Source organism: Lepidochelys olivacea, assembly GCF_965140295.1.
Source record: "Lepidochelys olivacea isolate rLepOli2 genome assembly, chromosome: 16".
Lineage (NCBI taxonomy): Eukaryota > Metazoa > Chordata > Testudines > Cheloniidae > Lepidochelys > Lepidochelys olivacea.
In genome coordinates this window covers 15,202,382-15,230,006 of record NC_140426.1, presented here as the reverse complement: position 1 = coordinate 15,230,006, position 27,625 = coordinate 15,202,382, and the positions used below count along the sequence as shown (strand labels likewise).

Sequence of the window (27,625 nt, the reverse complement as noted above, 5' to 3'; positions counted from 1 at the left end):
CTGTAGTCAGAGGGAACTCTGAGACTTCCGCAATGAGGTTTGCCATCGTGCGGAACCTTTCTAGTGGCAGGAATGCTCTGGAGCAGGCAGAGTCGAGGACCGCTCTGATGAACCCTATCCTCTGCACCGGCACCAACGTCGATTTTTTGTCATTCACCAGTAGGCCCAGAGAGTGGCATACGGCTTGAAGCACTGCGACATCTCTTTGGACTTGAGACCTGGAGCCGCCCTTGACGAGCCAGTCGTCGAGGTATGGGTAGATCTGGATACCCTGGTGCCTGAGGTAAGCCGCTACCACCGACACGCACCCTTGGTAAACACCCTTGGTGCTGTCATCAGGCCAAATGGGAGGACCGAAGACTGGTAATGGTGGGGTCCACCGTAAACCAGCAGAAGCGTCTGTGTCCTTGAAAGATCGCTATGTGGAAGTACGAGGATGGCATACCAGTCTCCGGGATACAGAGAGGGGATAATAGAAGCCGAAGAGACCATGCAGAACTTTAGCTTCTGTAGGTACTTGTTGAGGTCTTGCAGGTCCAGGATGGGCCACAGACCACCCTTGGCCTTTGGGATTAAAAAGGACTGGGAATAGAACCCCTTGTTACTGTACTTGAGATTAACTTCTTCCACTACACCCAGCTGTAGTAACCCCTTTACCGCCTGTGAGATGAGACTCTTGCGAGAGGAATCCCTGAAGAGGGATGGGGAAGGTGGGTGGGAAGGGGTTAGAAAGCAACTGGAGGGTATAACCCTGTTCCACTATGTTGAGGACGCAGTGGTCCAAAAAGCTGTAGGGGTCCACACTGGGAGGAAAGGCGGTCGGAGAACACTGGGAAAGATGGATCCAGGGATTAGTCTGGTAGGTCGCCCTCGGGCGCACCCTCAAAATGTCCGTTTGGCCCCCTGCTTATTACGGGTCAAGCCCGACTAGGCAGAGGGTGGAGGTGGGTGGCTCAGGTGGCGCTTGTAACCCTTGGCTCATTTATGGGGCTGATCCTGCCAAGGCTGGCTCCTGTGGCCCTGAGGCTGCTGTGATTTGAACTGCTTATGTGCCGGGGCTGGGACATAGAGACCCAGGGTTTACAGGGTGGTGCGGGAGTCCTTGAGGCCTTACAACTTCTTGTCTGTTTGCTCTGCAAATAGAGCCCTGCCGAAGGGCAGGTCTTGCAATTACCCTGGTGGGCAACCCAGAGAGGAGCAGCCAAGAGATTCGCCGCATGGAGACAGCGGAAGCCATGGTGCAGGGGAGCAGCAGCATCAGATGATGCCTGGAGGGCTGCCCTGGACATGGATGTGCCCTCATTGAGGATCGCTCAGAATTCCTTCTTGGAGATTTCAAGGAGCGACCCTTGGAACTTGGCCATGGCGTGCCACATATTAAACTCATATTGGCCAAGGAGGGCTTCGTGGTTGGACATTCTCGGCTGGAAGATGAATAAACCTTACATCCGAAGAGATCCAGCCTCCTTGAGTCTTTATTTTTGGGGGTGGCCCCAGGCTGTCCTTGCCTCTCCTTGTGATTAACCACCTCAACCACAAGGGCTGGGTGGGAGTGTAAGTACTCTTTGGTTGGCACGAAGTACTTGTGTTCGGCCCTTTTAGAGATAGGAGCCAGGGAAGAGGGGTCTGCCACAGGGCATTAGTGATTTTGGAAACCCCTTCATGAAGGGGTAGAACCACCCTGGCAGGAGCCAAGGAGGTCAAACAGAGAGTCCAAGGGCTCTTCCTTTTCCTCTGCCTGAAGCCCCAGGTTAGAAGTGACCCTCTTCAAAAGTTCCTGGTGTGCTTTGGCGTCATCCTTAGGAACTAGGTGAGGGGGCCCCGTGATTGGCATCATCCTCGTTGTTGCCGGACGAGGCTGTGCGGCAGGAACCTCCACGTCCATTGGTGGTCCAGCATCTTGCTCCCCTGGGTCCTCCTGGAAATGTGGTGTCTTATCCTCTGAAGCCTCGAGCACTGTAGGGGGATGGGATACTGAGGCCGCTGGCTTCTCTGAGGCTCCCGACACCAATTGGGCATCCAGAAAAGGTTAGGTGAACCCCCAAAGGTTCCATGCATACCATGGTGCCGGTCGCTGCGCTTGGGGCTATGGGACAGGTTTCGGGGCCGATAATGTAGTCGGCACTGCCAGTACCTGGGCTTGTCCCGCAGTCAGGGAACCTTGCTCCAAGCCAGAGCTACCAGCAAAGCAGTCAGTACCGGCTGACCAGGTTCTTGTCCAACCGGTGCTAATTGATGCGTCCCAAAGCCGACCTGTCCAAGTGAGACTGTCTTGGTCAGGAATTCAAGGACCGACAGCTCTGTGTCGGATACCCAGCGATCCATGCCTCACGCTACTCGACCGGTACCAGGATGTCAAACGGGACTGGGAGCTACTATGGGCCAGTTGCCAGGAGGATCGTCCTGAGTAGGGTGACCTCCTTCTTGGAGACAGGCAATGATGGCCCGGCGATCTCTGGTGTCCGATTGGTCCTGGGCCCATATAGACAGACAGGGCTGGTCCCGGAGTTCTTGCCGGGTGGCACATGCCTCAGGGGGTCTGTGCCAATCTACTGGCGAGATACACCTCAAGTGCCTTGATAGGTACCCCCAGTGCGGGGACCAAAGAGGGCTCCGCTGAGCCTGCCTCTCCAGTCCTGAGGCATGACGGCTTCGAGCAGGCAAACGCTGGCATGACGTCCCTCTTGATGGGGATCGGTATTGCTGAGGCGGGGACACTTGCATAGGTCCCAACGCGGGTCTTCCTTGAGACCCGGGTACTGTGGGAGCCGGTGTGGGCAGCACTGGGAGCATCCGGATCTCTTGAGCCGCTCAAAGAGCTTCGGGAGTCGACGGCACCTAAAGCTGGCTAGGGCCTGCACAGCTATCTGGGGTTGTAGGTGAAGCATGGAATGGGCTGCACCGCTCGACTTGACCTGGGGCCCGACTTCCTGAAGGGGGTATTGAGCTGCCCGGGGGACCAGTGCTGGCTTGTGGATGGTGCCAGCAGGGCACTGCACACGGAGGCTGTGGTGCTCGATGCAGAGTCAGAATGCTGCTCTGGTGCCGTAGCAAGTGCCGACTCCATTAGGAGCACTTTCAGATAGATATCGTGCTCCTCCTTCATCCGAGGTTTAAAACACTTGCAGATACAGAACTTGTCATTTATGTGCCCTTAACCTAAGCACCTTAGGCAGCTGGTACGTGGATTGCTGACGGGCATAGGCCATTTGCAGCTATCGCAGGTCTTAAAGCCGGGGGACAGGGCATGAGTTCCGTTTGGGACTAACAAAAAGTTGAGAACTACTACTAAGGGTAACCAAGAAACTACTAACTATATACAACTATATTACAGGTTTTCAAAGTTCACAAGAACAGAAAACGAAACAATACTAGCCAAAGCAGCAGATGTTCCAGCACCGTCACTGGCGGCAAGAAGGAACTGAGGGTCGGGGGAGCCAGCAGCACCCCTTATACTGCACCATGTGGGCGCCACCCGAGGGGGTGCCAGAGACGGTCCCCTATGGATACTGCTGGGGGAAAAATTTCCGGCACCGGTGCATGTGGAGAGCACACACACCTAATATGGAATGGACATGAGCAAGCACTCGAAGAAGATCTTCATGACGTGAAATGTAAATCCAATAAAGATTTATTTTCAAATATTTTGCTCACTGTGCTTGTATAGTTACATTTCTTAAGGTATAAAAGGTGCTTCAAATTCTCTTTAAAGAAAAGGAAAGGAAGAAGGGCCTATGAAGATTTATTTTCAGGTGAGGATCACATTTAAAGCATGGTTCCCCAGCTTTTTCGTTCCACAGATTTCTTTATAGAAGCTAAATCCTCTTGCAATTCCCACCACCGCTGCCACTCCATTTTGGCTCCCTAAAGGTTTCATTCTATAGATCTGCTGAAAAGGCCCATTGGAACACTGGCAGTCCACAGACAATAGTCAGAATACTGCCACTTTAAAAAGATTATGGTAGAAATGGTAGTCTTCCTAAAAATGTTACTCTTTGTGCTTTAAGAGCACATAAGCAAACTAGTTAGAGAACAGTGGGTGGGAGAAATGAACTAGGAGGAAGGCCAAAGTTATCTTTGAGCATAACTGAAGGTTTCTAACTGCAAGTTGTCCACAAACGTCATTGGATTTCTATTTGCTGCTTTGATCACAGAAGAATGCACTGGTTCAAGGAACTATACAGCAAGTTATAAGCGTTTCTCCTGCAATGTGAAAGCAGGTAATTTTATGGTATGTATGTGCATAAAGCCCCTGTTGCATTCTGAGAAGCAGATGCTGTAAATTAGCATTTATCTTAACATGCTTATTTAAAAGAGTATGAAGGGCAACAGAACATGGAGGCAGAATGGTGAACACAAAACAAGGTGATGAGAGAAAGCTGTTACTTTTCAGTGAGTAGAAGAACCACAACTGGACTCTTACCTTGATGGAATTAAAGGTGGCCACTGTATGCACCATCATACGTGCAGACTATATGAGGAAAAAGCAGAAATAGCAAAAAAATCAAAATCAAGCAGTTAAATTTCTATCCTAGCAATCAAGAGTCATACCATACTAACAAAAACTCAGACACCCCAACACAACTTAGTTTTGGCCAAAAACAGGTTTTGTAAAACAGGTTTTACAACATGTAGGATGAATAGAAATGTTCATGATTTTATACGTTTCAATTACAAATTTTTAGTGTACATTTTCTTCTACGGCATTGTGAACCCATCATTATCTCAGACAAGTGATTGCTTTTTGTATGTAGTGTTGCAGTAATTGTGTTGATCCCAAGATATTAGAGAGACAAGGTGAGTGAGGTAATATCTTTTATTGAACCAACTTAATTTTTTACAGTAGAACCTCAGAGTTATGAACACCCTGGGAATAGAGGTTGTTCGTAACTCTGAAATGTTCATAACTCTGAACAAACGATCATGGTTGTTCTTTCAAAAGTTTATAACTGAACAATGACTTAATACACACACCTTTGAAACTTTACTATGCAGAAGAAAAATGCTGTTTTCCCCCTTTTCAGCAGTTTACATTTAACACAGTACTGGATTGTATTTGGGGTTTTTTTTGGTATGTCTGCTGCTGCCTGATTGTGTACCTCCGGTTCCAAATGAGGTGTGTGGTTGACTGGTCAGTTTGTAACTCTGAGGTTCTACTGTATTAGATTTTGTATTTTTAGATTGCTTTTTGTATTTCAATCAGCATATAAGTAAGTGGTGAAAGACAGATTTTTAAAATTTAATCAGTTGTAACAGCTTAAGGTTTTACAGACCGCAGTAATTTAAAAATGTTTATAAATATTATCTTGATAGTGTTCCTTTAAAGAAGAGCCACCGCCTTCATGAGGGTTGAAAAGGCAAAGAACCTGAAAAGACAACTCTTGCAAATGGAAACTTTTTAAAAATAAAATATGCACTGAGAATGACAAGTGTTAAACAGATTTAAGTTTAACTGAATTTTTGACAAAAATCATCCCAGCAAGTAATTAAAATATTCCTGAAAGGCTAAGAAAACATTTGAGGCTAGTGGAAACAAACTGGAAAAATAATTGACTGAATCCTCTCCTCTCCTTCAGGATGTAAAAATCTCCTTTCTTCTACCATTGATGGATTGCTCACAGAATTCATTCTTTCGTGCACACTGTACAACGGAAGGGGAGCTTAAATCATAGATTCATAGATATTTAGGTCAGAAGGGACCATTATGATCATCTAGTCTGACCTCCTGCACAACGCAGGCCACAGAATTTCACCCACCACTCCTACAAAAAAAACCTCACACCTATATCTGTGCTATTGAAGTCCTGAAATCGTAGTTTAAAGACTTCAGGGAGCAGAGAATCCTCCAGCAAGTGACCCGTGCCCCATGCGACAGAGGAAGGCGAAAAACCTCCAGGGCCTCTTCCAATCTGCCCTGGAGGAAATTCCTTCCCGACCCCAAATATGGCAAATCTGCTAAACCCTGAGCATATGGGCAAGATTCATCAAATCGTTCACAGTGAGACTATCATCTTCCCACCAAGAGCCATATTGCCAGTTAAAAGATCTGAACTGCAAATCATCTTTGTACAGAAGTGGAAATCAGTCCTCTATTAAAGACTGTCAAATGGAAAATGTCATTTTGCTATACAGAAAGGGAACTGATTACTTTGGTTTTATATATAAAGTGCAGTTTGAGATTTCTACAGTGAGTGTTATCTTGCTGAGGACATGCTACCTTGTTCATCGTTGTGTGCATACTTGTAATGAAGACTAGACATGAGGAAATTTGAGGGTGTTTTTTTTTGTTAATATTACCTCTGAGACAGCAGCATCTGTATAGTAGCTTTATATTTTAACACAGTGTGCGGGATAATTACATCAGTTAATTTCGACTGATTATTCCACAGATTTTTCATAATGTGCATTTTAAAAATCTATCCACTGTGAAATGACATGATTACTGGAAAAAAGGACCAGGACAGCACTCTACTACTACTCGTAAGGAAAGGAATGTGTGTGTTAGAAGGATGCAAGGCCCTAAGAGATGATGCAATTTGCAAGAATGTTATTATTTTTCCTATCTGTTAGATGTGCCACCCAATAGTCAGACCTACCTTCCAAGGAGACGCGGTCTTGGAATCAGTTTCATCCTGTTTAAAGAATTAAGGGAAAACTTTAGACATATCAAGAAAACACAGAAAATTGAAGTTAACCAACACCATGTTAAATTTTCAAGGATCAAGACACCCGATTAAATCTCTAAGATATTTATGTGCACAAAATCCTTTCAGAATTAATTATTTTAAAAATTTAAAAAATGCATGGTGGTAAATATATGCCAGGGTCACATGAGCTACCCTGCATTGAGCTGGCTACTGGCTTGAGATGTATCAGAGGATGAATGCATCAAAAAGATAATTTGGCTGAAGAAGGTAAGAGAATTTTTGTGTTTCCCTTCAAAGCCATTATCAAGAAAGAGGGTTCTGAGACAGAGATGAACTATGACCCAAAAGGGATCTCAGTCACAAAAATCTTCTCTTCTGTATGTCCAAATCCTCCTTCTGTTAAAGCTTCTGCAAGACAGCATGCAAATATCATAACAATGCTCACCCTGGGCATGCCATAGACTTCCTGTAAGGGAAAAGGAAATAGATATGATATTTTGTAAAAGGAAATCTAGAAAGATTTGATTCTTTTTGAGGAAAGGGACGGAAATGGGATGAACAATGTAATCTACAAAGAGGAAGCAAAAGTATTCTGCTACGTTGACCCTCTGCGTACTACCAAGCTGAAGAACATGCTCAAATCAAAAAATACCTGCAGAACAAGTGGCAGAGTTTTGATACTCACAGTGAGTTATGGGATAGCATACACATTATCTCAGGATTTATAAAGGAACAAGAGTTTTCGGTGCTCTTGCTATAATTGTCGATAGTGTGTAGAATTATTTACACAAGCAAAAGCTAATAATACTTGGGCATTTTATATTACATTTTAAATTTTCAAAGAACTGCATGAACAGTGGAGTGAATTTATCCCATTAACCAACTAATCCTCACCTCTGTAAGGTCTAACAGTATTATCAAAAATGTAGAAACAAAGGCAGAGAGATTAAATGACTTACCCAAAGCATCACTACTAGTCATGGAAAATCCACATACTATTAATTTAGAACTTCCAAGTATTAAAAAATGTAAATATTACCTAGATGTACGTTATAGCACTATTTACAATGAAATGATCTGAAGGCTACCCTGCTGACGAAAGCCACTTTAGGAGGCCACTTTTAGACAACCAGCAATCTAGAAAAAAGAATAAGTAGCGAAATAGAAGCAATAAAAATCTTCAGCTGCAAACGTGGAGGACAGATGGAAAAGCAGGAGAAGAAAGGACAAAACCAATTCCTTCTGTCTCTTATTATCAAATGGCAGCGGACCAAGCCGCAAACACACACAGACCTGTTGCTGCACAGCCTGTACTTCCTCTGCCATCAGCCCTTCCGATTCCAGGTCATTCGCAACCTTGTTTATGTCCTTTAGACGAGATTCATTGGCTTTCAAATCCTGCACAGAACAGTAAATATCACAGCACGAACATTTATATAAGCAAAACACAAAGCGATAAGGTTGTCAATCAGAGGCATCAAAAGGTATCCAATTTATGAACAGCAGGGATTTAGCCCTTTTGACCTTTCCAGTCATCAGTGGATCTACAATGCATAGAGTCTTATGCCAAGAAATCCCAACTGCCAGTGTCAATGGATTAAAGAACTGGACTACTGGAGTTTTCCCACGCTAAAATAAAGTTAATTTCTAGACAGCAATGATATATCCTTTAAAACCATTAACTAAAACGTTAATGTAAACCGCATTACTGAGAAGATTAAAAAATGATCAGCTATTGTGCTGAATAAGTACACTAGAAAAGATGACTCAAGATGTGATTTTATGATACAGGCCACTATTTCAGGCCCCATAACAACTCATTAAATAGATTACTAAAAGTAGAAAAGGGGAAGTTATATATTTCAGAATAAACCTACTTCCCTATACTAGAGAGCTGGCACTGAAGTCTTGAAGGGGATATATTTTAAGTTCAGTCAGCTAGTTTTTTACAGAGACATCAAGGTGTTTGGCACCCATCTCTCACCTGTAAAGTTAGGCCAGCTCAGACTGCTTGTTACTTAACATTCAAGCTGTAAATGCAATACAGCCCATATTGAATCACCGGTTATTCCAAATCATTAGTCCAGAGCCCCTAGCACTTCTATGCACAATGTTTCACAGAACAAGAGGGAAAACATTTTAAAGCTCTTTTACATCTCATGCAAGGCAAAATTCAGCCAATGTCATACACTCACCAATGGTGGATGGAGAAAAAAAAAAAAATAAAACCAATCACCTCCTCTTCAAAGCAGAGGCCATTATTATTTCATGTCTTGTAGAAAGACTACTGTGCAGTTCAGAGTGCCTGATCACTCTGCCTTTAAACAAAGGGAGGGGGAAGCTTCCTCGTCTGGATGGCACACTCAGCATAGAGGAAGTCGTAAAAGTGGCACCTACAGTCAGTGCAGGAGGTTCCATGTTCAGAAATGCTAAATAAAAAGAGGGTTTCCTCTGGTGCTACATAGGTGGAGATAACATGTAGCAGAATACCATCTTGGGCTGTGTGGATATGGGGTCTCCAGCAGCAGATCCAGCAGAAACAAACTGAATGCTCTGCTTGCTTCACAGAGTTGTGTCTTAGCAGAACTATACCAAACTATGAAGGGATTGTCATGGAAACCTCATCAGGAATCTGAGCTGAAGGATGACAAGAAGATGTAGAATTATTGTGCTACATAAAAGGTTACATAATAACCTACCTTCTGAAAGTCATCAAATTTCTTCTGCAGTACCTCAACCTGCTCCAAATCAGCCCCCACCTCTTCATTGGTGAGTGCAGACTCTTTCTCATTGATCCACTGCTGCAGCTCATTAGCCTCACGGAAAAGCATGAACTTTTTGCAACTTTTTTCCAGCATATCCTTGCGCTTCTCCCCCAGCTCAAGAAGAGAGTGATATCTGGAACATACAAAGAGGGAGGGTGGGAGACCATCAGATCTCACCTGAACAGAGTTATAGTACATGAAGGTGATAAAAATGGACTAGTAGCACCAGTGATGAAGGAAATCCCTACAAGGAGCTGCCAAATAAATCATTCTGCACAACAACAGACAATGATCATGTAGCTGTAAACCCTGTACGTTTCTATACTACACAGATCACGACACTGAACCATGACCTCCCACATACAAGGCTTTTTTTGATGGGAGAAGCAAAGCAAAACTGCAGCTTAGGATAAGGAATGCAGGTCAGCAACACAGGGGTAGCTGCATACAACATAAGCTCTTTTACTTATTTATCCTACCCTATATTTTGTTCATGCAACTATATCAAACATATGCATGAAATATGCTAAACACCACATTAAAGGGTTTTCTTCTAGTATATCAATTTCCCACAGCTCATTTAAATTTGTTTGGCTCACAGCTGTCTGACACAAGATTCTTGCCTGCCTGTTATTCAGTGCAAAATCTGATGAATACCTGGTTATCTTGGTTTTTTTTTTTTCCCCTCCTTTCACAATGCAAAGATTTTCAACTGTGGAATAGAAATGTGCCTAATTCTGATTTCACTTACACCATTTTTACATCTGTGTGATTCCTACTGACTACAGTGGAATTACTCCTGATTTACATTAGGATAAATGTAACAAGAATTAGGTCCTAAAGACATACCAACAGCTTAAAAAAAGGTACACAGTTTTCCTACGCCTTAAAAGACCAAAGCAAATTAATATTTTTGCCTAAGGGGTTAGGATCTCTCAGAACAAGTATTATATACAGAAATATTGTGCAATTATTTGAAAAGCACAGGTAGGTGGGTGGGTAAATGTCTTCTACTTATTTCTCGCAATCAAGTCTAAATATTTCCAACATACAACAAAGAGGAAGCAATGGATACAGATGGTCTTTGGAGCCCTTTTACAAGCTATGGCTGGTGACAGACAGCAGAGAAGTCTTGGGGGACTGTGAATGCTTCTTTTTGGGAGGGCAAACTTGATGACCATTTTAAGGAATCTGTGGTTAGATCCTTACGGGAAAAACCACCTCTAAAAGTTTCTCTAATTGCCATCCTGTTTCAAATCTTCTGGTGATGGGGCAGCTCCAGCAGCCTCTGGATTCCTCAGACTTCTTCAATCAGATTTCAAGCTTGAGTATAGTAGAGAGACTATTAATATCCATGACTGATTTCGATCTTCAAGCCATGGGTAGAAGGAAAGTGTCCATTCTGATTTGATTAAATTAGCAGCCTTTAATACTACGAGATATCATTGGGTCACCTGCAGCACCAAACAAAGGTGAACAGGACACCCTTGCAATGGTTTCATTCCTAAGACCAAAAGCACACTGGGCGAATGAGTAATTACTTCCCAATAGGAGGGACTACACAGGGTATCACTCTGTCACTTCTCCTATTCAATGTCTATGTAAGGCTGTTGGAGAAAAGCTAGACACTTTGGGCTCCAGTGTCAACACACAATGTCCATACTTACATATGTCCTTTTCATGAAACCTAAATTCAATGAGACCATTGTCATCTTGGTATCAGATTAAGACTGGAAGTCAGAAGGAAGTGAACTGGCTGAGACTGAGTCCACCTGAGACTCATGCAGAATGCTGCTGCTCATCTTCTGAATGGGATAGGCTGCCATAAGCACATAGCACTTGACTGTCATATCCTGCACTGACCATAAAAGTTTGCTTCAGGGTGCAATTTCAGGAACTAGAAAGCATAATTATATAGCCCATAAATGACCTGGGATCCAATTCCCTTAGAATCTGATTTTCCTTCAACTACTTTGTGACAATTAAGAGAGATTAGGAGGTTTCTGTTGTGGGTGCCTGAGACAAACTCTGTAGGAAAGGTGGCAGAGCATTCTCAAGTAAGAGCAGTCACCTGTGGAAGTTGCTTCCTCTGGCGGTTTGTCAGAGCTCAAGGCAAAGTACATTTGTTCCAGCAGGTTTTAATAGAATATTTTAACTTAGTCTTATGACAGTGAGGAACCTTCCTGTATGCCTGTAACGTAACTTTTATGGAGCAAAATAACAGGGCGTGATCACCCTTTGTGAATGGTATGATTATTTTAATTGTGTCTGTGAATAATTCTAAGCCATTCACATGCAATATGTTGTATTCCAATACACACACATACCTTCACGTATGTATATAAATAGATCACATTTTTACATACACCTAAGAAACTGCAGGATTCTTTTTAACTTGGTAGAAAATAACAGCGCCTCCAGTTTAGCAAAGACAGAAGTGGTCAACAAGATAAGATACTATCTAGCTGTCAGAGATCCTGTGCCAAATTAAGACTATTCTACATTGCACAAATTGATTCCCTGTGTCCCTCTGGAGCAGCACTCCCAAAGGAGGAAAGAAAAAAGGGAGAATGAACAGGTAACTAGTATGGAGACAGCGTGGTTTAGAAAGGGGTGAATCCTACTCACAGTTCTTCGACCTGTTTCATACGTAGAGATACACTGCCGACTTCCTTAGTTATGAGAGTCCTGCACAGACAGAGGGAGCACAGCAAAAGCATGCAAAAATTAGTTAGATTAACAAAAATAATGAAAGCAGCAGCTCCATCCAGGGGTCATTTGTGGTGGGAGATGAAGGTTAAGAATTCACATTTAAATGGAGAAAGTTAGGTGCCATTCAAAAGCAAAATCTGAAGCAAATCAGTCAGTGCAAATCATGTAAAGAAATCATCAGCAGCACAGTTGAACTCTCACTACAGGGCCATCTCACTTCCCGATCATGCCATTCAGTTCAGAATGGATTCCAAAATAAGGCACCCTAGTTTCTACGTCTCAGAAGCAGTGTGCAAGCATATATTAGAGTTACATAACAAACTGTTTAGGAACTTATTACTATCTAAGAACCTTGCGTTCTTTCCTCCCTCTAGCATGTACTATGTATTACAGTAGAATAGAATTTTAAAAAACACAGGTTTTCATTCTCAGTTTACAAAGCCAATAATTTACAAATACATTTAATAGTTGGTGTCTCAAAACAACTGAGTGGGTGGGAATTCTTGTAAAAGTGACAGCATAACTGTGAGAACACTTGGGAGGGAGCATACAACTTACAGATTTTCCTTTCCAAGTAGTCTGATAAGATGAGCCTGTAGCCCACACCTATCCTCTACTGCTCTGCCTCAAGCTAATCTACAGCTACCATGTGCTGTAGGAGAGGCATTTACCAAGCATTCAGGCAGCTTTCTTCATCTGCATAGCAAATTAAAATTTTATGCAGGTAGATTTTAGCTCACATAGTGCAGAGTGGCAGCACTTTGTCTCTGAAAAACTGCAACAAGCCAGAACCAAACAGCCATGACCCGACCCCTAAACAATTAATTGCCAAGGCCAGTCCTGTATATGGAGGGTACTGTACTTCAGATAATCAGATTTAAGAAGGTGTCTCAAACATAATTGCATGTTAAGATGTTATAATTACAAAGATGAATGCTGCTTAGGACAGAAATAATTCAACAATGAGTTTAAGTTGTTAGGTACAACAACAACAAAACACGGAAAATAACGTTAGACAGTAAGTGTAGCTCAATTTTCATGATGTGTACAGTTAACCCGGAGAAGCAGCAGAAGAATCTAGAATTAAGAATGACAAGGATCAATAAAAAAAAGCATTTTACTGCTGTAAAAGTGCAACGCTGTGAGCTCTAATGCAACTAGCCACTGATGTTAACGGGACGTCTACCTAACCTGGTAAAAGCGAGGCACTGGCCAACCCAGCAAGTGCTACGACTGGTTTTAGGTCCTGTTAATTAGATCTTACTGGTTATCAATTTGCTCCTGCCGCAAGGCTATGCTGCCCTGCTCCTCAAGTAGGTTCTCTCGGGATGCAGACTGGGCAGGGTCTAGTTTTTTCACGTAGGCAGCTGGTACAAAACCCTGACGGTCATTCACTTCTACCTTCCACCAGTCCTGAAAGAAAGGAAAATACAACCTTGATTACATGTTCATCTTGATAGGTGACATGGATACACAACCACAAACTGAAAACAAGCAACTTCTGTAACTGCTTGGAGGCTACTGCTACACCTGAACAGCACAAGAGAACTACCACTACCCACATATTTTCAGTGTACCTCACCGGCACGAGGACAGTCCTGTGAGCGTTTCTGCCCACAGGATTTTTGGTACCTGGATTCGTGCATTAACACCATTAGACTTTAAACACAAATGTTTTGTTTTTATTTCAATTAAAAAAACCAAACAAACAAAAACAACGAACAAAAATGCCATCAGGAATCTGTCGAGTGACCTAATGGATAACAAACAGAAACGGAAGAGGCCTACCATAAAATCCACCCCTCTGCAAGAGTAGCACACAGCTTTTCAGAGACCCCTTCAGATACTAAACTGAACCTGCTCTAAGTAACAATCCTCTGCAGTACCATAGTGAATCTCCAATTTGATTTCCAAGCTCTCTGCCCCCTCGCCAGAAGGGACTAGGAGTGCAGTAGAGCAGGAAAAGAATAGCTTCATCTCTCAACCATGAGCCCTTATGGTCAATGAATGCTGAATGATGATGGGATATAAAGAGAATGAAGTCTCTCACTTAGGAAGTTGGTGGATACAACAGAGTGATAAGGGTTGTAAAAGAGGGGTGAAAAAGAACTGAGGGAGGAATGGAAGCACAGAATGACTATGTAAATGATTTAACTATGCTATGACAGTGCTGTTTAACAACAAAAAAGCTCACTAGTGCTTATAAGACCAAGTGTACCAGGCAGTACAGAATCCTGGCAGGAAAGAGTTTACCTTGTTGGTGCTGTTGAGCAGTGTGAGGATGTCTCCCTTTTTCATTGTCACCTCCCGGGGACTCTTCTCTTGATAATCATAGAGAGCAAGGACCAGCTCTTTCCCAGTTTCATCATCTGTGGGAGCAACTTGTTGCTACCATGAAGAGGAGGAAAAAGAAAAATGCATTACACAATAAAAACTGCTGAATGTCAAAATGTAACTAATAAAGTTGTTTTACAAAGTATTGCAGCCTTAATTATACCTACTACAATGCCACAGTGTATTAAAGGATTCCTATTTAGCAACTGATGATAGTGCTGAAGTAGGTTTATTTGGGTGCCGTTTCCTACATTCAAACCCGCAAACAAGGCCAACAGCTATAACAGTTTCATTTAAAAACCCAACAAAAAAACCCAACAAAAAACTGTTTTCTGTCTGTGCTACATACATGCCTGTTATCAATTACAATAGGCAGCAGTAGAGCACATAAAGATGAAGATCACTAACTTAGATTTGAGAACAAAACACATTCTGCTGTAAGCACTCAGCAATAATGCTTGATGATAATAAGCTTTGTTTCTATTGACACAAGAGTTTTAGAAACAGATGATTAGCCATCTTTCCTTACCCTACATGACTGTGCCTGCTCCCTTAATGCCTGCATGCTACTGCCATAAGCGGTAAGATCTGACATCAAAGCTTCATGTTTCTTCAAAAGAGCCTGAAACCAAACAAACATTGCAACATGCACATCAGAAAACCACTTCACAGATTCTACACTTTTATATACACACACACACTCACTCTAAAATGAATATATATTGAATGCAGTTCTCATGAGAAATGCAGGACTAGCAGCTCTGGAGAGTGAAGACCTCTATTTAGCCACAGAACAGATATGCAAGTTTTTTGACACTGCTCCACTAAAGTGCTTCAATCCTGAATAGGGGATACCATCCTCTGGAAGTGAGAGCAGTGTAGACTTCATGTTCTTGAAGTCGCTAGCTTCTACTGCTTTGGAATTACCACCACGGGTGCCAGTATGTGTAATCTGTGATATAGCTACCATCCACTAGGAATTGGTTCAATACCACTAAAAGATCGGTTTGAAAACCATCTCACAGCTATATATCATTAATGAACTACTGAAGGGCAGATTCATACTGAAGACATAGGCGTGAAAGACTGTATCCGATTACCAATCCACTGAGATATTACGCCCTGTGTCTCCTCCACACAATATGAAAATCCTATAACAAAGTGAATAACAATTCTTTTTAGATAAAAAGAAAAGGAGTACTTGTGGCACCTTAGAGACTAACCAATTTATTTGAGCATAAGCTTTTGTGAACTACAGCTCACTTCATCGGACGCTGTAGCTCACGAAAGCTTATGCTCAAATACATTGGTTAGTCTCTAAGGTGCCACACGTACTCCTTTTCTTTTTGCGAATACAGACTAACACAGCTGCTACTCTGAAACCTGTCTTTTTAGATAGTCTAACATCTTGCCCAGGGAACTTTATTAATGGAGGTGGAGAACAAGAATACATACTCTTGTTTCTATACTCAACTACAATTTGCTAAACAAGAAGCTTATTGTATATGCTGTCCTTTTCACTTTCACATAAACACTAAAACCTGCAGAACAACTCATTATCTTTATCAATCCTACATCAGATTTCCACTGTTACTTTTTGCACATGCAACAAACCACCACCAATACCACACCTCAGCAGAGTCTTCATCCTTTCCATAGTCTGTACTGCCCACAATGGGCTCCTTCTCCCTCATCCAGGATTCAGCCTCGTTAGCATCAGCAAAGTACTGCTGGGCTTGCAGGGAGTCCTCTAGATCTTGTCGACGCTGAGAGGCCTTGGCTTTCAGTGATTCCCACTTCTGATTTAGCTCATTCAATCTAGCTTTCACGTCCTCTGCAGCAAAGTGTCCTAAATAATGAAACAGCAGGAAAAGTGGGTTTGGAGACATTATTTATAAACATATAAATGACAGAAGGGACTGAAAGATGACTTGTATTTTTTTTAATCACACAAGTCCGGTTTATGTAAAGCTATCCACCTTACTTTGAATGGTTTTCATTAGCACACAAAGCTTAGTCCAAGTTTGGCTTTCGGCAGGCAATGTCCTTTTGACACTGAATGGAAGTTACTGTTTTCTCCTGTCAGATCGGGCCAGGAACATTTGAGTCATTGAAGACAAAGCACACCCTGCCCTAATCATTTCCCTTCTATTTGTTTACAGTGATGCAGGAAAAGGCCAGTTCTTTCAATGGTTGAGTTTCTACATCAGAAAAAGACTCTGATTTGAAAAGGCATTTTGAATTTTAAAAGAGGGGGTACATTAGTTAGATTGCTGAATAAGAAATACTAATGTAAATGTAATATCACTAATAGCAGGAGCTACAGAGCTCCCATCACCATTGATTATTATTTAAAGGTAGTACCTTAAAATGAGACAAAGAAAAAAGTGCAAAGATCAGACAATACTAGGAGCCATGTATTAGGATAAAATTACAGCTCATTAGTTTAATGTGACAATTACTTTGTACCAATATGTAGGTGACTAGCAGCAGCGGATGGAAATCTGTTAAATAGAAGATGTGGATTTCCCCAGGAACATACATGTATTTCCATGTGAAGGACAGTGATAAATCAAAATCGGTTATTTAATTCCACTGGCAGATATTATTATGCACATGCAAACTATCATAAAAGAGGCAATTGTATAGGGCCAGAGGATATAAAGTGAAAAAAGAATACTGAATTTCTGAACTAGGAAGGATTAAAATATTTAGACGCACCCTCTTCCACCATGGCATTTCCTTTCTGGGTGACTGCTTTAATGCGTGGCTCATGGCCTGCAATTTCTGCTTGCAAGGCTTGGTGCTTCTTTAGCAGGTTCTGGACCCCAATCAAATCCTTGCCTGAAAGAGATCATAGTATATTTCTTAATCTATGAGATCATTCGAAGTCACTGAAGTCAATAGGTTAAATAAAAAGATTCTAGCATGAAACGCATTGACTGAAACCTGCATGATTAGTCAGAGAGTAGGTCTGGAATCTATTACTGTGTAAAATTAATTGCCCTATAAAAAGTTAGAAACTTCACAAAGTAATCAATAATAAAGGAATCATGGGCAGCAACTCCTGTAACAATAGATTTGTAATTCAAACCAATGCCATGAATAACCCTGCCATAAACATTTTAGAAAGTCCCAAATTATAGTCTGTAAAGATACATAGACAATGAACAACAGAATTGTCCAGTTAAAATAAATGGAAGCACAAAGATGAGGATGTACCAACCTCTGTTTGTTGAAGCTGCAATAGGTTCCTTCTCTCTAATCCAGGTCTCTTCATCCTCGATGTCACGGAACAGTTGCTGCAGGCGAAGAGAGTCAGCAAGTTTCTGCTTGCGAGCCACCATAGGATCCTTCAGAGCTTCATAGCGAGCCACCAAAGCTTCTTGTTTCTTCTTGATATTATCAGCATCAAAGTGTCCAGCATCCTGGAACTGGCGAGCCTGGATGGTGATGCCATCAATGCGATCCTAAAATGTAATTTTGCAATGGTATTAGATCAGTATTCTCCAGGATGTTTTAGGCTTTGATTATTCTTGTTAGTTGCAGGGCCAGACTGTTATGTAACATTTCTCAGCCTTTAGCTTATCTCTTGAACTGCGATAATGGATGAGAAAAATCAAAGTGAAATTGGACGAGAAATCAACTAGTTATTTTCACTGCCTAAAAGCAGAAAGAAATACAAAAAGTAAACAGCTGCGTGAAAAGTTTAAGTTTTAATAGAGAGGAAGGATTATCTTATGGGAATCAACAGATCTAAGTTCCTAAGTCTCAGAATTCACAGATCTCAGTTCAATTCCTGGCTCTGCCAAGTCTTCCCGTTTGACCCTAGCAAGTTCATTTAGTTTCTTTGTGCCTCAGTTCCCCATCTGTAAAATGGGGATAATAATTCTCCCTTTGCCTGTCTTGCCTTATTTAGATTTAGAAGCTCTGTGGGGCAGTATCTGTCTCTTACTATATATCTTTGTACAGCATGAATATAGATACATTGAAACCACCCCCCACATCTCAGTCAGAACCTGTAGGTGCAGCAACAACAATCTCAGTGAGGGGTTATTCATAGCATAGGTAAATAAGTCTGATTTTTCAGAGGTGTATGATTTTTAGACTCTCAATATACTACACAAAAGGAAAACATCAAATTCCAATAAGCTTACAAATGTACTGACTGTTCCCAAAAGTCAGATCAACAGGGGTATTCAGCAAATTTAAATAAAAGTTTAAAATTAAGCAAGTTTTAATGAAGTTACTGGAATCTGCACGTTACTGAGTTTCCTTGCTGTGTGTTTTGAACTTTTAAAGGTGATGTATAGAGGCTAGGATTGTCTTCAGCTCTGAAAGTCTTTGGTTTTGGAACTTTTAGTCTGTCTTTTATAACTAAATTTGTGTATTGTCTGAATGAATGAATGAAAAAAAATGGACAGTAATAGCCACCTCATGAATGAACATGAGAGTTAACGTCACCCAGAGCATTAGGCATTTTTTAATAGTTATCTACTAAATAAGGTGCAATTCACCTTTTTAAACTGATAAATGGATCTTGGAAGTATCACGCCACAGAATGACTTTGTGCTCTCAACAAGTCTAAACAGTTAGTAATCTTCTTGGATTTTTGCATTTCTCTTAGTTACTTCAAAAAACTAAAGTAAAAATGCAGGTTACTTACCTGTAACTAGAGTTCTTTGAGATGGCTCTTCATATTCACACTTATGGATACTTCCCGGGCTGGTGGTGCCTTATAATAAAAGCCTCTTCTCGCAGCATCAACTAGCGCGCTCCTGAACTGCACTTAGCATCACTCACAGTGCACTGAGGGTAATGCTATAAAGGGAGGCGGAGCACCCTCACCACTTCAGTTCCTTCCACCACAAAGCCAGAGACACAGAACAACAAGGACTCTGACAGAGACAGGTGTGAAGCATGAATATGCAGAGCCATCTCGAACAACTCTGGTTACAAGTAAGTAACTTTCATTTCTTCTTTGAGTGGCTCTGCATATTTCCACTTAAGGGACAGATTGATAAGCAGTGCTAAAACTAACCTGGAGGAGGGAACAAAATCCTAGTTGAACAGACTGAAGCACCACTTTGCCAAATTCTGCATCCCCCTAGAAGCCGAGTCCAGAGCACAGTACATCGTGAAACTGTGCATAGAAGTCCAGTTTGCAGCTTTGCAAATTTCAGCAACTGGTACCTGCCTAAGACAGGCAAAGGAACTCTTACAGCTCTAGTGGAATGCAGTCAAATTGCAGCAGGCACCGGGACTTTTGCCAGTGTGTAGCAATGAGTAATACTTTGTTTAATCCACCCAGAAACAGACTGGACAAAAACTGTACACACCAAGTTCTTGGCACAAGACACAATCTAGATGATTTATGAAAACTCTTAGTTTTTTCCAGATAACAGGCTACAGCTCTTCTAACATCCAAAGTATGAAGAACTGTAACCCCTCTCCCCCAATTAGAGTGCTGCCTGAGTGGGAGGGGAGAATCTGGCAAATTAATGGTCTGATTGATGTGGAAATCAGACATCACAGAGGTAAAAATCTTTGATCAGATCTGAGAACTAGCTTGTCCTTATGCCAAGAAGTGAAAGGTGGGGTCGGCCATAAGTGCATTCAATATACTCACTCTCCCAGCTGATGTGATGGCAATAAAGAAAGCTCTTTTGATAGATAAGTGGTAGAAGGAACACTCAGCCAGGGGATCAAAGGTTGATTTTAGCAGCATGGCCAACACCAAGCTGACATCCCAAGAAGGGACAGGATCTGTAACAGAGGGATTCACATTTGATAACCCTCTCATAAACCTTTTAACTGAACTATGAACAAATAAAGATCTACCATCAACTAGAATACGATATGTGAAAATGGCTGACAAACTTTTAACTATGTTAGATAATGTACTTAAAGAATCAGTAAACCACCACTGACATGGCCAAAATGGGGCCATGAGTATCATCCTTGGTCTATCCTGATGCATCTTCCTTACTACCTTCTGAATCAACTGAAATGGAGGAAAAGCATACAACAAGCCCTTCCCACAGTGCAGAAGGAAGGCATCTGACAGGGATCAACGGTCCCTGCCCACTCTGGAACCGCAAAGACAACAACACTTTCTGTTGACCCTTGTTGTGAACAGCCCACCTCTAATTGACCCCAGCTGGAAAATACAGTGTGAACCAACTAATCTTTTGTTTGTTCATCTGAGAGCTGGGTCATGCTGAGATGGTCCACAACTACATTGTTTTCCCTCACTAGATGATGAGTTACAGGATGAATGTTGTGACAAATACACTAATACCTGTGACAAAGTTCCTCCTCTACCTTGGCGGGTCTTGCGCTTATTGGCAGATTTGCTCGCCTTGGAACTTCACGGCAGCCCTCAGTTTGGCCGTTTTCGTGAACCCATAGTCCAGGTCAACTCCTCCTGTGTCTGACCAGGAGTTGGGAGGTTTGGGGGGAACCCGGGCCCACCCTCTACTTCAGGTTCCAGCCCAGGGCCCTGTGGAATGCAGCTGTCTAGAGTGCCTCCTGGAACAGCTGTGCGACAGCTACAATTCCCTGGGCTACTTCCCCATGGCCTCCTCCCAGCACCTTCTTTATTCTCACCATAGGACCTTCCTCCTGGTGTCTGATAATGCTTATACTCCTCAGTCCTCCAACAGTATGTGTTCTCACTCTCAGCTCCTATTGCCTCTTGCTCCCAGCTCCTCACACACGCACCACAAACTGAAGTGAGCTCCTTTTTAAACCCAGGTGCCCTGATTAGCCTGCCTTAATTGATTCTAGCAGCTTCTTGATTGGCTGCAAGTGTTCTAATCAGCCTGTCTATCTTAATTGTTTCCAGAAGGTTCCCGATTGTTCTGGAACCTTCCCTGTTACCTTACCCAGGGAAAAGGGACCTACTTAACCTGGGGCTAATGTATCTGCCTTCTATCACTCTCCTGTAGCCATCTGGCCCGACCCTGTCACATACCATAGTCTTATAGCCTTTGCGCACAGGGGAGCAGAGTGGGCCCCCACTCCATTTGTTGACGTAATACGTCGCTGATGTAATGTCAGTTTCCACCTGCACAAACCTCCATTGCAGATGAGGGAGGAATGACCTGACAGCTCTTAATATTGATATGCAGGGATCTCTCCTGAAGAGGACCAGTTCCCATGAACTCTCAAATTATTCAGATGTGCTCCCAAACCCTTGGTTGACGTGTTTGAAGTCACTGTCCAGGATGGACCCTCCCCTTCAAAAGCAAGATCCTCCAGCTTAGTTCTAGCAGCCATAGCTAAGGAGGAGGAATGGAGCCAAGCTTTTCTCCTGATCTTCAAGATGCCAATATTCTGGCAGCAAGAGTCTGAAGTGTCAAAAGAGGCCATGAGCATGTCTGGCTGCATTCTGGGTTTTCTATTAAGATGGCATTCGCCAACCTTCTTTTGTCATTTGGCAAGTCTTGGAAAAATAAAGTCATCTTTTCCCATACATGGCATTGGTAAAGGGCAATAACCACTTGATAATTTCCTGTCCTAATATAGAGGAACAATGAGAACACCTTACTCCTCAACAAGTCAATCCTTTTGCCCTCTTCATCAGCTAGGGTGGAATGCGCTAATCTAGATCTAGCCCTGTTACTGACTACTGCCACCACGAGTGGTTAGGGACAGGGTGGGTATGCAAATAGGAAAACCCTTCAGAAGGTATCTGATACAACTGGTCTGCTTTCTTAGAAACAGGTGTGGTTCACACAGATTTAGCTGGCTGTAGCAAACCATCCAAATGGGTAGGCATATTCTACTCCTCCAAGTAGCAAATATATCAAACACCAGCAGAGCAGTCTCTTCCGCAGACAGGGCAGGGAAGAATTAAAGCGGACACCATTTGATATACCAAGGTGCGGAACTGTTTAATGTCTCCTGAAGGAGCAGAGGCTGAAGTTACCCCACATGCGATAAATCAGGCTCATAGTCCATTTCCAAATGCTCCTGATCAGAAAGGAACTACCTCCTTGTCTTCTCCTCTGACAGCATTTCAGGCATCAGTGCTGGTAATGTCAACAGATATGAAGGATTTGGCAGTCGAGAGATCCTCAACAGAGGCAACATTATCTCTCCATCCACTTGGAGGTTAATTACAAAATTGCGGAGATGGCCCCCAAAAAAGCCATGGGGTCCTGGATTGCCAGTCTCCCCAGCAACTAGGGATCAGGAATATGCCTATGGGACACAGACCAGGGTGGTACAAAGCAAGACACAGATCTCTCTATTCATCCTCCATCTTCCTCTTGGTTCCAAGTCTGGATCCAATATAGAATGTAATGATGATAAAAGCAGATCCAAAGAAAAGAATGGAGATCCAGCTCTTTGTGGAGAGTGTTCAGGGGTCCTCGGCAGAGGAAGTATAGGGTGCTCTGGGAACAGACGCACAGCAACTTCTGACCTCCTCTTCTTAAAAGGGAATGAGGAAGACTACGTCAAGCACTGGGAAAAATAAGCCTTCTTTTGGAATCCCTTTTGGTTTCCCACTGAGAACAGACAAACTGACGCTGGTATGTGAACATGGGTTGCCACATTGACTGAGCTCTCTGGAACAGAGGATGTAGCCAGATCCTACCCAGGAACCAACAGAAGATCCAAAGATGACAACACTGGACCAGTTGTTAGACACAAGTCCATAACCCTTGCTACCAAATAAGGAATGGATCTCTGCTTCTGACCCATAGCAGTTTTGTCAGAATTGGACGTATGCTACAGTTCTGATGCATGGGAACCGGTACTGCTAATGAGGTGTATATATAGAGACAAAATAGCTACAGAGAGCAGAAGCAAAGGTGCCAACAGCCCAGATTCCGACAGATTGAGCAATTCCATCTTCCTGGATCTGGAACCTGAAGTCAGAACTGACCCTAATCCTGCAGCCATAGGGTTTCCATCAGGGCTCGATAGCTGGAAGGAAGGAGGTATGGCACCAGTGAAGGTGGCTGAACTATTTTTTGATCTCTTTTCCAGAATCGGGGTAGTTGGCTATGACCATAGTTCAGATATCTGTAGCCCCGGGGGGCAGGAACTGAGTCTGACCTTGACAGGAGAAGTGGCTTCTTAGAACACTTCAGTTCCTTGGAGCTGCTAGTAACCACAAGGACAAAGACTGGCCTCTTAGACTTAGGATCCTGATCGGGTCCAGAGGGTCTAGCCTCGAGGGCTTCCTTTAGGAGGAGGAGCTGCAAGCAAGTCTCCCTATCCTTACAGGCTCTGGGAGTAAATGTTTGGCAAATCAAACACCCAGAGGGCGAGTGCCCTTCTCCCAGACACTTGAGGCATCACACATGGCCGTTGGATGCCAGGTAGACTGCCAAGCAGGAAGCACACTTCTTGAACTCCAGCTTCTTCTGTTTCTTCAGTTCATCCATAACTCTGAACTGGGAGAAATCCTAATTCACTAACTATTCTGAAATGAGCTAACACTAACTATTTCTAAGCAGAAAGAGATGCCAACTCCGAAGAGACCAGAGCGGTTCACATCCATCCAGGCACGTTGCTGGAAGGAACTGAAGTGGTGAGAGCACTCGGCCCCCTTAATGGCTTCACCCTCGGTACATCCTCAAGCTGAGGGGAAGATGTGCTCTAGCTGACACTGCTAGAAGAGGTTTTTACCTTAAGGTACCACAAGGCTGTGCAGTACCCATAAATAGGAATATGCAGAGTCACTCAAAGAAACACTGTTCCCAGTCAAGTCTTTCTAACAACCCATGTTCAGAGCAAATTCCAAGAACAAAACTGTAAACTCCTGAAAGTACACTGTTATCATGGAAACACTAACAAATCCTTTACTCCACAGACACTAGCAGTTAGTGCTATGTCTAGCTAAATAATCATGTGAATATGCCAGTAAGGGAGGGAGGAAAGGAAACTGTGTTACCTGGTGAGCAGCAACATCTGCTTCCAACAGAGCATGTTTCTTCTGAAGATTCTGAACATTAGTAAGATCTTTTCCATAATCATCAGAAGCCAAGTGTCCCTCCACCTCATACAACCATAGCTCAATGTCTTCTACATTGCGGTTAAATTGCTGCTGTTGGTTGGCTTCACGCAGCTTTATTCCTGCATGTATGTAAAGGATAGAGAGGAGAAAGGTTTTTAAATTTCTATTTCATTTAACTCACTACTCACTTTTTCTCAGGGCTAACTTCTCCAGAAAACGTCTCCATAGCTGGAAATGTCGTTCTATAGCTCTCTTATGATCACTTAGAGCAAAGAGTATATCTTACCTTTGAGCTCAGTGGCCTCCAGCAGTTTTTTCCACAAGCTGATGACCTCATTCATGCGTGCTGCCACTTCATCAGATGCATAGTGATTGACATCAATCAGCTTCTGGCCAGCTTTCTCCAGAGCATCAATGCGACTTTGATTTGCAGAGAGTTCTGCCTCAAAAGCCTGATGTTTTTGAACTTTACCCTGCAGGTTTGATGGGTCCTACAGGTAGGAAAGGGAGAAAACATTTCAGTCTGAAATTGGCATATATTAAAAAACCTCATTCCACCAATCTCATGCTAATAAGTAAGAGCAAAAGTGGAGAACTTACATCAGTTCTTCATATTTACATTTCCTATGTGACTATGAACACTTCTACACATTAGATGGCCTATCCTCCATAACTGTAGTACATATCACAAAGAATACACCAGTTAATTGTGGATCACGTAAGGCTGAGGGCTGTCACAAATGCTGATATAATGTCAAAAGAATTGCAACCATAAGTACCAAGTTAGATAGCAAACCATTTTATCTACAGGGTAAGCGTTTGTTTGCCTAGTGCTGGAATATTCTCCTTGGAATCATGCAGATGACAAGAGGAGGAACTATTTATAAGGCTCCCAGAAACTAATACTAGTTTAACATTATCAGGATATTTATTCTTGTTTTTACCTTGTAAGCCTCATCTGTTGCAGTTTTCATCTTTTCATTGACCCAACTCTTTAGTTCATCTGAGTCTCGGAAAAACTGCTGCAGGTGGAATGAATCTGCCAGTTGAGCACGCCGATACATAGCCCTTTCGTGCAGAGCATTACGTCGGCTCAGCAGCTGAATAAGCAAATATCAGTAGTGAATTCTCAGACAAATGAGAAACCCCATCATGTTTTCTTTAATTATAGTTGAGCTTGCTGCAACTCTACTTATTTATCCTTCATCTGTGCCATCACATATCCTTTTTATTCATATAACATACAAAACAAGCAGCAGCATGGGTTACTTAAACTTACAGCATCTCTTCGTGTAGCAACATCCTCCTTGGCATAGTGGTTATTCTGAATCAGTTTAGTAGCAAACTCGTCCAGAGCCTAAAAAGAAAGGAGTCTTCATTCATCTGAAATACTAAGAATATTTGTGCAAGCTTATTTAGCAAACTAGGCTTTAGCAGAGATGTGTCAGTTGAACTAATCAAAAGTCAAGACAGCTATTTTTAAACCCCTCCCCTATCCGCACCATTCTCCACATTTCCTTAAGAACATGATCCTAAATCCAGAGGATGGTAGATTTATAGCTCCTGTGAGAAATGATTACTGTATATGTTGAAACAATTCAAGCATCATCCGAAAATTTTCTGGCATGGTGTGCAAGAGAGTACTGGATTACTCTGATGCCCTGATTCAGAGGTTAAATGCTATTCTCTGCCTTGATCCTAAATGTGGGTTTTATTCTTTGAGCGAAATTCCATTTCACATACAATTTGGGATTATATTCAAAACCCCACAATCATCTTTTTCTGAAGCTCCTGGACAATGATCTGGGTTCAACCCTTCTGTTTTATTCCTTGCTCATTAATACAAAGAGACTTAATGAATACAACTAATGTAAGCATCTTACTGTGATTTTCTCCTCCTGGGCACTGAGGGATTTCTCAAAGTCTTCATGCTTCTTTAGCAGAGCCTCAACACTATCCAGAGAGTCACCTAGGTCTTCATTTAGAAGGAATGCCTACAGAAAAGAAAAACACTTTAGTGAGCCTTACACTACCACCACTCCCAGTTATCCTAAAGCCAGTTCAGGCAGGCAGCATTGGGTTCATCACTGTAGGATTTTATTGGGAAAGTTTGTGGTACGGAATTGATGCATCTTCTTCTGCTTTTGACAACTGAGGAGTACATATCTAATTTGTATCAGAAATGAAAAGGAATAATCCCTGGTGGGCATTAACTCACATAAAAGAAACATTACACCAATTCAGCTTGACTTGCAGGTTATGTAAAGCAGCAGCATTAGATTGGAATATTGGAGGTCTGGCATTCTTGGTGAAAAAGACCACTAACAGAACCAAGTGAAGAGAGTCATGAGTACCTCCATGCACTATGGTTAAGGCCGTGTGTGCGTGCGCCCTCCCCCCAGCACCTGCGGCACCCTGACCCTAGTTTTAGTAAGGGGTATATAATACAAGTCATGGACAGGTCACAGGTCGTGAATTTTTGTTTACTGCCCATGACCTGTCTATGACTTTTACTAAAAATACCCGTGACTAAAACGTAGACTTAACTATGGCATGCCTGGCTTTGACCAGAACTAGTTATTACATTGATAAAATTTGGGGGTGGGGGGGCACAATTCAGAAATTAAATCTTATCCTCTCTTTCTGAAGGAGCCAAATGCATGCTTAGTATGCTGTCTAACCAGTGCTGCTGCTGTGCAATTGAAACACTCACCTCTTGTTTACTCATCCAGTTGTCAACTTGTTCAGTGTCTCTGTAGAAAAGCTGCAGGTCCATACACTGTTCATATTGCTGTCTGCGAAGTTCCCATAGCTCTAGAAGGGCAGTTCTTTCATCTGAAAGGATGGTCAGCTGAGGGGCGGGGAAGAAACACATGTTCAATACAGGGAGAGTGGTTCTTTTCCATCTCAATGACAGTACAATCAAGCATAGGCTCTACAAAGCAGTGATTGTGTCTGTGTCACTTTTTCAGTCTCCAGAACACTTCACGAGAGAGTTCAAACACCTCACTCAACTTCTGAAATTCCTCACCTCCCCCCTCAATCAGGGCATCTAAAGTGTTTTTTCAGCCAGCACACTACAACAAAGGACTCTCTTAGTTTAAGAGCCAGTGCTATGAAATACACAGTATGTTCCATTACAGCAAACTTGAAAGCATGGATAAAAGAGACACTTGTTCTATTAGATCATTCAT

General features: G+C 42.6%; 1 protein-coding gene across 4 annotated transcripts in view; it reads right to left on the bottom strand.

Moving 5' to 3' along the window:
* Nucleotides 1-27,625, bottom strand: part of SPTAN1 (spectrin alpha, non-erythrocytic 1) — a 72,636-nt gene that overhangs the window by 25,727 nt on the left and 19,284 nt on the right. For 2 of the 4 annotated variants that reach the window (XM_084649941.1, XM_084649942.1), the window contains exons 11-28: nucleotides 27,145-27,282; nucleotides 26,315-26,425; nucleotides 25,711-25,788; nucleotides 25,376-25,531; nucleotides 24,718-24,922; nucleotides 24,369-24,550; nucleotides 17,685-17,928; nucleotides 17,180-17,302; nucleotides 16,090-16,307; nucleotides 14,988-15,080; nucleotides 14,378-14,512; nucleotides 13,389-13,537; nucleotides 12,041-12,100; nucleotides 9,347-9,545; nucleotides 7,941-8,045; nucleotides 7,093-7,113; nucleotides 6,597-6,632; nucleotides 4,424-4,471 (exon numbers count right to left, since the gene is read on the bottom strand). In XM_084649941.1, the coding sequence (XP_084506067.1) occupies nucleotides 4,424-4,471; nucleotides 6,597-6,632; nucleotides 7,093-7,113; nucleotides 7,941-8,045; nucleotides 9,347-9,545; nucleotides 12,041-12,100; nucleotides 13,389-13,537; nucleotides 14,378-14,512; nucleotides 14,988-15,080; nucleotides 16,090-16,307; nucleotides 17,180-17,302; nucleotides 17,685-17,928; nucleotides 24,369-24,550; nucleotides 24,718-24,922; nucleotides 25,376-25,531; nucleotides 25,711-25,788; nucleotides 26,315-26,425; nucleotides 27,145-27,282 (2,301 nt within the window). The remainder of the gene's footprint in view (nucleotides 1-4,423; nucleotides 4,472-6,596; nucleotides 6,633-7,092; nucleotides 7,114-7,940; nucleotides 8,046-9,346; nucleotides 9,546-12,040; nucleotides 12,101-13,388; nucleotides 13,538-14,377; nucleotides 14,513-14,987; nucleotides 15,081-16,089; nucleotides 16,308-17,179; nucleotides 17,303-17,684; nucleotides 17,929-24,368; nucleotides 24,551-24,717; nucleotides 24,923-25,375; nucleotides 25,532-25,710; nucleotides 25,789-26,314; nucleotides 26,426-27,144; nucleotides 27,283-27,625) is intronic. The other 2 variants (XM_084649943.1, XM_084649944.1) reach the window with 1 other exon arrangement.